At 37.2% G+C, this 10,435-nt stretch overlaps 1 protein-coding gene across 1 annotated transcript; it reads right to left on the bottom strand.

Moving 5' to 3' along the window:
• Positions 1-466: 466 nt before the first annotated feature.
• Positions 467-2,090, bottom strand: LOC131648337 (peroxidase 3-like). Its single transcript, XM_058918096.1, has 4 exons — positions 1,834-2,090; positions 1,563-1,751; positions 1,223-1,385; positions 467-1,071 (listed from the first exon to the last, which is right to left on the bottom strand). The coding sequence occupies exons 1-4, from the start codon at positions 2,044-2,046 to the stop codon at positions 656-658; spliced, it is 981 nt and encodes a 326-aa protein (XP_058774079.1). The 5' UTR covers positions 2,047-2,090; the 3' UTR covers positions 467-655.
• Positions 2,091-10,435: the final 8,345 nt, after the last annotated feature.

The raw sequence follows: 10,435 nt of genomic DNA on the forward strand, positions 1-10,435 counted from the left end.
TTGCGATGCGGAATGCGGTTGTTGCGGCGTGAATTCATACTTATGAACATAAAATATATACATAAAATATTATATTTTATTATTTATTTTCGAATTCACATTTCTTCTATTTCTTCTCAAATTTTCATATATGTCTCATTAACAATTCGTCATCGTTTTAAATATCACTAATCCTTTTAAAATATATCTTAAATCTTCAATATAAGATGCGGTGTTAATTTTTGCGAGCATTGCATAATTTGATGTGGTTTAATGCGGCCGATGCGGCTTAATGCAGCCGATGCGGTGTTATGATGCGGCCGTTGCAGTGTTATAATGCGATTTTTATTGTGATTTGCAATCACACCGTAATTACGGCCAAATGCGGATGCGGACACTACCGCAACCGCAATATTGCGACCGCATGAGGTGATGCGGTCCGCTAAGCTTCTGCAAATATATTATTGACACTAGAAACTCTCTCTCAATTCTACTTTTATTACAACAAGAACATAATGTACCACCATACCAGAAAATATAAATTACAATTGATTGAAGCAATTTATTATTAAAATTATTACAACACACATAGAACACCCCATACCATAAGGGTCTGACTTATTGAGACAAAACATGACACCCAAAAACATAAATCAACAAGACAAGATTCTTATTCTTAGCTATTTACAAGTGCACAATGTTTCCTGATCTCACCCTGTGACCCTGTCTTAACTTTAATTTGACCCATTTTCTCAATTGATTTAGCAAATTCAGCATAGAAATTTTCAAGTGTCCCTTGAAGAAATTGAGTCACCAAAGACTTTGTAACTGAATTTGTCAACAATGCAGAATCAGATTCAAACAAACCTCTTCTCTTGACAACTTGACTATAATAACTAAGATCAAAAGTGTTTCGACTTCCGGGGTCCATTTCGACTATTGTAGTATTGTCATTGATGTTCTTGCATTTAAATGTCTTCAGATTTGTTGCATATTCACTGTCTAGTGATGGATCTTCATCACCCTTTCCAGTAAAATTGTACAAACGGTTCGAAAATGATGTGCAAAGAGAGATACCAATTGTGTGAGCACCTAAAAAAATTGAAATTATGGTCATAAATATTAAAACCATATACACTACTAGAAATGTTGAATATGCGACAAAAAAATAGGTCGCTAACATTTTCTAGTAGTGACTTAAAATGCGCAATTTTAAGGAAATTGTTGAATGTGATAATATTACCTGAGAGAAGGACTAAGTCTTTTAAATTAAGTCCTTGATTGGCAAAGAGAGTTTGGAGGGTGGTGAAGTTGTTAAATGGAGCAGGAATGTTTTGACTGGATTCCACTAAGTTTGATATGACTCCATCTCTTCTACCTGTTGGAACTTTCCAATAGGGACCACCCTGAAATCACAAAAAAAAGTCATTATTTTCGTAAGCTGAAAACATCTTATGAACATATAATAACTCGTTTCTATAAGCTCTTCCCAAACAGTCTCACGCGTAGTAACGTCAGTAAACAAGTTTAAATAACTCAATCCAAACGGGACCTATTATTTTGAAGATGGAATTAGTACTTACTGTGACAACAATAGAGTCTCTAGCAGATAAGGCTATGATATCAGCACAAGAAACAACACCGGGACATTCGGCTTCAACAAGGCTCTTGATTCTGTCAATGAAATCAAATCCTCTAACTGTAAGATTTGGAGGAGCATTCTTTTCAGCTTGGTTGGTTGTTGAGTTCAGAAGAACTGATCCATCACATCCCTGAATCAAAATGCATACATATTGTTAGCTCATCAACTTTGAAATTCATAAGAAAAAAAATAAGGTTGAACTTCATACATACCCTGACAAAACAATCATGAAAATGCATTCTTATTAAAGCGGCTGCAAGCGATGGAGCATTGCGGATATGTTCATGAACAAATTTTTGAATGATTTGTTCAGCTTTTGGACAGCTCTTAGCATAAAACCCTAGCTCCAATTGAGCATGAGTCGATGCGGCGAAAAGACAGATAATCAAAACCTTGAAGTACTTACTCACATTTTCCATTTTCATAGATGTAAATACTAATGAAAAACTTGTGTTTCTTTTGGTGTTGAATTCATAACAGTGATTAGTGATTTATATATAGTTGTTATGTTGAGAACTTGAGGCAGAAGAAACAAAGAAAATAATAGAGATGGTCCATGCAGCTAGCTAACATGTGAGATAAGGTGACAAAACACATGCTACTTTGTTATCCATTTGCAGTTTAAAATTGGTTAGTTGAGAATGTCCTTATAAGACAGATATGGTGACTGACTACCATATTATTGGGTTTCTGACTGCTTCTATAATGTCACTTGATTTATTTAGTAAAGTTTATGACATAATGAGTATATTTGCTTTTTTCAAAGTGTTGGATTCTTTTTAGGGAATTTTTTTTTTCAATAACCAAGTTTTTCAAAAAAATTACGCATATAACCAAAATTTCAAAGTAATTACATAAATGACCATTTTTTCCCAATTTTAACACATTGTCGCCACTTGTATTGGCGAATTGCAAATTGGGGCGGTTTAAAACCCCCGCTAAACGTTTTTATAAAGGTAAGTCGCCACTTGCATTGGCGACTACATTAAAAATTTTAATTTTCTTAAACTTTGCGGCGGTTTTGAACCCCCGTAGTTTACAATAAAACTTAAAATTTAAGTGTAGTCGCCAATGCAAGTGGCGACTTACCTTTATAAAAACGTTTAGCGGGGGTTTTAAACCGCCCCAATTTGCAATTCGCCAATACAAGTGTGGTGTCGTTTTATTTTACCTCCCCGTTTCACTTGGGAGGACGGCACGCTAGACCCTTCACGCGAAATTTGGAAGGAGAATGCGCCCGTGGTGGGATGAATTTTATTTCAGTTCTTCCTACGATATCACACGAACTTTCTTATTTGTCCTACGAGTAGGAAAGGGGAAAAAAGATCTCAACTAAACCCTAGGAGTTTGCTAAGTGTGGGGATTTACACCTAGACTAGAAATTCTGGAGTCCGGGAGGTCGGTTATACATAGGGAAGTGTTTAAACACCCTACATATCTGTAGTACTCTACAGGAACCTTCTCTGTGTCATTGTGATTGTGTTTGCTGCTAATGATTGGGAAAGTTTCTCCTTTGTGTTAGGAGAAGGAATTGATTTGATTTGAAAAGACAGACAGACAGACAGACTGACTATTTTTGGTATTTTATTAGCTCGCTGAGATTCCTTGTGAACCTCATGCCTACATATCCCTAGTGGAAGTCAGAGCTTAATGTAGTTCGGGGAACTAACTAGGGAAATTAATTGTTTTTGGTGCCTTGCTTGAAGCTCAAGGTTGAAGCTTGGAATTAAATCTCTGTTTACAGTAAAGAGACATGAAATTATCTCTACAGAGAGGTATTTGTACTATTCTACCACAAACATTTTGAAAGAGTGACAGAATAACTGGATTCATTTCATTCAAGAGGGGGACCTTACTTGGGTGTACAAGTATGCCAGTCAGATGCCTCTTAAATGAAAGAAAAATGCTCGTCCAAATTAGGGAAAGTGTACAAGTCTGGGGATGTGCCAGAGCATGTCTTTCAGAGTCCTAAATGGGAGACTTTGATTGAAATTGAAATTGAAATGTTTGTTTGTTTGAATGTGGTAGAGTAGTAAAAATATCTCTCTATAGAGATAAGCTATGTCTATCTACTGTATAAAAGATTTGACTTTAGCTGGCTTGTATGAGGCCCAAGCTTGAGGCTTTTTGATTGATTAATTGATATTATTGACTCTGGGAGATGACTCCACTGGGGGTTAATTACAGGGTAATTTAGTGTTCTGTACAAAGCCCAGAATTGAGGCTGACTCTACTTAGGGAGACTCTATTTGTGTGCCTTGTACAAAGCCCAAGGTTGTGGCTGACTCTAGCTATGGAAAACATTATTTTCTGCCTTGTACAAAGCCCAAGGTTGTGGCTGACTCTTAAATAAATGAATTGAGTATGGATGACTATATGGGGAAAGATCCTAAGTGTTAAGAATCTTTGACACATGAAAGATATGGTTTATCTGCCTTGTACAAAGCCCAAGGTTGTGGCTACTGAGTGATGAAGAACTCACTGGGGAGACTCTATTATCTGCCTTGTACAATGCCCAAGGTTGAGGCTGACTCTTGACAGGGGAGTTTTATTGTTTGGGTGCCTTGTATGAAGCCCAAGGTTGAGGCTAACTGTTTTTATTGGTTTTAACTCTACTGGAGATTAAAAAGACTGTTTTTCTTTTGGAAGCTAACCCTTTCCAGGGATTTTGACTCAACTGGTGAATTTGTCTGTTAAAAGACTGATTTTATCATGTTTTTTGGAGGCTGACCCTTTCCAGGGGTTTTTGACTCTTTTGGGGAAATTATCTCCTAAGAGAATGAAATTATTCTCTTGACTTTTATTAATTGACTTTGGAGGCTAACCCTTTCCAGGGGTTTTGTTGAAATGATGGATTGATTTTAATTGACTTTGGAGGCTAACCCTTTCCAGGGGTTTTGACATTTTAGACAGATGTTGGAGGCTAACCCTTTCCAGGGGTTTTGACATTTTAGACAGATGTTGGAGGCTAACCCTTTCCAGGGGTTTTTATTGAAATGAAGGAATGGATTGATTTTAAATGACTTTGGAGGCTAACCCTTTCCAGGGATTTTGAGATTGAAAAATGGATGGCAGAAAGATTATCTAGTGGAGACTCTTTGTTTAAAGCCCAAGATGAAGGCTGACTCAATGCTGAGGATGACCAAAACATAGATCCTAGACTCTACTAAGGAGGATTGATGAAGATAAGGGTGACAGAGACTGTCCATGTCTCTCATTCCAAAAGTGTACTCAATGTGAAATTGAGACAAACTTAGCTTGTTTTAAGTCTGGTTTAAATTGGAAGAAACTCACCAGGGTAGGCTAAAAGGTGACTAAAGACCTGTTCCTATGTTTATAAGAAACCTGATGGGTCCTTGTATACAAGCTCAAGAGGAAGCTGGAAATGCTTTTAAGAAGCCTGTGGGTCCTTGTACAAAGCCCAAGAGGAGGCTAATCGAGGGTCCTTGTTATAGCACAAGAGAAAGCTTATGTGGTTTTGAACTTATTTTGGCTCTAAGCAAATGGGTAAGAGGTTTCACCGGGAATAATTCCTCTTTGGGTGGATGTGTCCTATTATTTGGATTCTAAGGTTTTTGCCAAGATGTTTCACCGGGAATAATTCATCTTGGGGGTTTGAACTACAGATCTCTAATTAGGAAAGAGCCTTCACCGGGAAGACATTCTCAATCCTAGGTCATATTCCTATAATATATATATAGTTTAACTGTCCTAAGGTTTATACTCAAACGCAGTTCTAAACTAATATATGCACAGTTTATATTTGACAGTAATTTAAATAAAGACTGTAAATTGAAAGCTTGTAAAGCCTAACCTGGATGGAGTGGAGGCCATTGAAGAAGTATGTACAGAGCCTTACCAGTAATTTTTGTTGTTTTGTTGATAATAGTTGAATATTTATGATAAACAGTTAATGGTTTTTGAAAACAGAAGAAGTGAAGATGGACAAAGGTCACATAGGTATCTGAAGAGTTTCACCGGGAATAATGCCCTTCAAATACCAGAAGAATGTTTTGAAAACAGAAAGAAGATTTTGAAAATACAGTTTTGAAAACAAGCTAAGAAGAGAAGATTTTTGGGACTTACACTCTATTAGAGGCCCAGTACTTTACAGTACTGGTGATAAAAGCAATTTGAAAAAAAATGATTTGGAATGATATAAGGTTTTGTTGTTTGAAAACCCTAATCATTTGATTTTATCAGAGATTGAAAACAGTTTTGAGATTTGACAAAAGTCAACTTAATTAAAACAAAGATGAAGATCTATGCCTAATTAAGACCTAAGTGATTAGGGTTTTATCATAAATTTATTTACAAAAAATGATTAGGTTAAAACAAAGTGAAAATATGTATTAAAGTATTTAAGAAAACACTTAAAAACATACTATTTTAAACCTAATAAAAACATGTGAAATAAATAATATTTTTATGATCTTTTTTATTATTCACAAAATAGAGATATTAAATAGCATGTGTGTAAAAAATGAAGTGAAAATAAATTAATTTGATAGGTTAATTAATTATATGAAGTTGTGAGAAAATTGAAGGAAATAAGTGATAAAAAATAATGTTTTGGCCTCACCATGGTTTGAACCCACGCCCTTGAAGCCAACAACTCAAAATAACACCACTGCGCCAACGCGCGTTTGGTGTTAGTAAGTTGCCTCCACTTGGTCATATTTCAAAACAAGTTGTAATTCCTTAAAAAATAAAAGAATCAAAAAGTCTGGGGCGAGGGGGATTCGAACCCCAGACTTGTGGCATGATGATACTAAAGGCGCATGTGTGGCCACTAGGGCAAGTTGTTTAGTCGTTTATAAAACGCTTTCAGTTAAATATATTTTAAACCCTCCCCTGAGAAATTAAAAATGGCGCCACCACCATCTTCGTCTTCAACCTCAAGCTCCATGATTTTTGAATTTCTGAACTCACTCGTTTCTCAATCATTTGCCATGATGTAAACACGAAACTTGCTCTAAATTCACTCACGATTCTAAATATGTAACTAACATGGACTAATATTAACTACATCTAATTAATTTAACAGAAATCGTGAAGAACCCTAAAATTTCAAAATCAAATTAAATGACTATACTGAAAGATAAATGAATGATGATAGAGGGTTTTCAATCCTCTGATGATGCTGAACAAGATAGAATCGAGCTATTTCACAAAGAGTACTTAAATTATAGAGGTGAAGTTCAGAAACTTACCTCTGAAACTGAAGGTCGTGAGGATGATTGAGAGCACCTGGGCTTGAATGAATGATCTCAATAGCTTCCCTGAGACTCAATGATGCTAACTGGATGCTTATTGTAGCTTGAATCCTCCTGAATTGCTCTATGGACCTCCCTCGATTTCAGCTTCAAGTGAACATGGAGGTTGTTGAATTTGGAGTTACAGGTGAGCTGCAGCCATCTGGTTAGCTTCACTATGACCTAGGGAGTGTGTCTGAATGATTGGTTTGGCCTGGGACTCCCTGAGTTACTCCATGGACCTCCAACTGCAAATGCTTCCAAGTGAGAGCAACAATGGTGTTCCTCCACTTACAGAAGTGATCCAGGTGCTTGGATCACCTCAAATGACCTCCCTTGAGATGTTGGAATGCTCACTTTCCAAAGATGAGCTTTGGTTTGAAGAAAACGATTCTTCTTGCCAAAGAACTTTGAAAAACAATGAACAAGAGGAGAGAAAGAGAAAGCAAGTAATTGAGTTGCTTTGGTGTGTTTTTTGAATGAGAATGAGGCCTCTATTTATAGGCAAATGGATCAGTATAGCTGCAGAGGAGTGAGCTTCCTTAGTGAGGGAGTTTTGGTTTCTTAGCCATGAAGAAATTCAAAGAATCTCCAAAATGCAATGATGCATTTTCGAGCCAATTCTCCCAACCATTGATCTTGCAGGATCTTAGGGAACATTTCTGATATGTAGCAAGTTTCTATTGGCTTAGGAGAAGATTCCAATTGGTGAATCATTGCTTATCATAAATTCTCAAAAGTAATGATTACATAATCACATGTTCTTGCTTTTGGGAATCTTCTTCAATCTTCATGCCATGGTGAAAATGAATGCATGGCATTGTTTCAGACATGTTATGGGTCGTGTAGCATCCATTCATGAAGCAAAATGCACAAAATTGCAAAGTTCCAATTTGCACATGACCTATAATTTCACTTTATGAGGCCAACTTTGAACAAGCATAACTCCTAGCTCAAATTGAATTTTGAGAAGGTTGAACACAATTTGGAAAGCCCTAAACATCTACTTCAAATCATTAGTTTATGTCTTCTTCAGATTCCTTTGGGAAATTTGTGAAAAATGAGGCCAAAGTTGGAAGAAAACTAGGTTAAAACACTTAGAAAAATTTCTAAGTGTTTATGACCTAAACTTCAAAATTTCCAAAACTTCATAAATGGTTGATCTTTTGAAAAAAGTTCCTTTGTAAGATGTTGTTTTATTTTGCAAGATCTACAACTTTCATGTTGGAAGTTTTTTGAGTTGTGTAGGTGAAATTTTGAGATCTCACCATGCCTTTAAAAACCCTAATTCCCGACTTTTCGCTCCTTGATGAATTTCTTTGAATTTCTTTGGCCAAATGACTTTGATATCCATATATTGATGATATTGATCTTTGAAAGTCATTTTTTGACCAAAAACCTTAAAAGTCAATGATGATCCTTCACAGTTGACTTTTTCCTGACAAAGTGAATTTTTGGGCTTTTGTGTAGAAATAAGATCTTCTCCCCAAATGGATGATATAAATGGATTATATGGAGGTAGTAGAGATCCTTGAATCATGTCTTGAGTTTTGGATTCATGCCCTGATCAGAAGTCAACTATCTTGGTGAATTAGGTCAAAACCCTAATTTGTCGACCATGTGAAAATAATGACTGTAGACTTTGAATTGAAGTGTGATGTCCAGTAGACCTTGTAATATGAGTTATTTGAAGATGATTGATGTCTTTGAATGACCCTCTGAGGTTTCTTAGGGTTTCCCAAATGTGATCCCTGATTTTAGTCCTTGATAGGCTCAAAACCCTAGTCTGGTGACCTGAGTAAACCTGTACTCATATGACTGGATGTCTAATCAATCATAGATGAGAAAAGTGAAGTTTTTGAGCTCCATGATTGTATTAAAGGCTAATCTTTGTATTGATTGATCCTTTGCCTGAGCTTTCTTGTCTTTGTGCATCCTCGATTAGGTATCAGATGGAGAAATGACTGCTCTGGGTACTTGTCTTGACCTGATGAAAAATCCTGAAGATATGTCATCTCAGGGGGGTCAAAAATTAGGGTATGACAGATGCCCCTATTTAAGTTTCTTTTATCTGGAGGGAGAGAGATTGAGATTTCGATCTCTCCTGCGTAAAAGAGACTTAAATATCAAAGAATGCCCGAATTTTGGGCGCTCCTGAGATGTTGTAATTGATAAAATCTTTGCATGATTTGATCCCGTTGTCGCACTTGGCGGGGAATGAGGAGACTAACTCCTGCAGAAATACTTGATGTGGATTCTGGTGAATGGATGGCAATGTAAGATGCGCAATCCATCTTCTTTAACTAAGTGTTGATACTTAGAAAAAGGTAAACAACTTCTCCTCGTTTCGGATGTCCATATCTCGAAACTGGTCTCGGTTGCACTTGGACAATATCTCAGATAAAGAGAAAATTTCCAAAAATTTGTTTCCTCATCAAACTTCTCATCAGTACTTGGAGACGAGACGCCATTTGATGGTAGTAGAGAAACTTCAAAGGTTTGTTTCCTCGTCAAACTTCTTATCAGCGCTTGGAGATAAGATGCCATTTGACGGCTGTAAAGAAACTTCAAAGGTTTGTTTCCTCGTCAAACTTCTTATCAGCGCTTGGAGATAAGATGCCATTCGACGGCTGTAGAGAAACTTCACCATCTTCCCTTTTGACTTGACGTCTTTGAAAGAATGTCATATGGCCTCATGATCTTTTGAGGGGCTAATGACTTTGTTTGAAGGCGGACGAACTGTTTTCGGGGTGAAAACTGCCATTCGTCAACTGATGCCTGGGGAATCAACGAACTGTTTTCCTAAGAGGAAAACTGCCATTCATCGACTCTGTGGGGAGTTAAACGTCCCAGAAATAGACAAACTGTTTGAAGAAACTGCCATTTGTCGATCTCTTGAGTATTTAGCAGACAAACTGTCTTTCCTTGGGAAAAGACTGCCATTTGCCAATTGCTAGGGGAGCAAACTGTCTTCTGCTGAAAGAGACTGCCATTTGCTGACTTTGTTGTGATAGAAAGTGAGCAAACTGTCTTCTGCTGAAAGAGACTGCCATTTGCTGACTGCTGGGGAAACAAACTGTCTTCTACTGGGAGAGACTGCCATTTGTAGACCCTGTCATGAAAGAAAGTGAGCAAACTGTCTTCTGCTGAAAGAGACTGCCATTTGCTGACTCTGTTGGAGAATCTGAACTATCTTCTGGACGAAGACTATCATTTACTGACTCCGCTGGGGAATCATTTGTCGATCTGCTGGGAGATTCTGAATTTTCCTTTGACAAGAAGTGGCACCTCTTGACCCTGCTGGGGAAATACCAAACCTGTAGGGAGTTCTGGAATGTGAAGCAGACTATCTTATCTGAAGAAGACTGTCGAATGTCGCTCTGCAGGAGATTTTCGGCTGAGGAATTCCAAAAGTGAACAAACTATCTCTTTGAGGGAGACTACCATTTATTGACTTGCTTGGGGAAATCTCTCTACATGGATCGTTGTCTTGAAGGAAAAAGTTTCTCCAGGACTTGCAGGGGAAACTTGAGTTCATGCCCTCATGACTCGGGCATTC

The sequence above is a fragment of the Vicia villosa genome, linkage group LG2 (assembly GCF_029867415.1).
Source record: "Vicia villosa cultivar HV-30 ecotype Madison, WI linkage group LG2, Vvil1.0, whole genome shotgun sequence".
Lineage (NCBI taxonomy): Eukaryota > Viridiplantae > Streptophyta > Magnoliopsida > Fabales > Fabaceae > Vicia > Vicia villosa.

Excerpts from the sequence above, each read along its gene's own strand:
- LOC131648337 (XM_058918096.1), bottom strand. The coding sequence starts at position 2,046 with ATGAAAATGGAAAATGTGAGTAAGTACTTCAAGGTTTTGATTATCTGT. Across the intron at positions 1,386-1,562 it reads GAGACTCTATTGTTGTCACA|GGTGGTCCCTATTGGAAAGT; the intron begins GTAAGTACTAAT and ends TTGTGATTTCAG. Across the intron at positions 1,072-1,222 it reads AGACTTAGTCCTTCTCTCAG|GTGCTCACACAATTGGTATC; the intron begins GTAATATTATCA and ends CAATTTTTTTAG.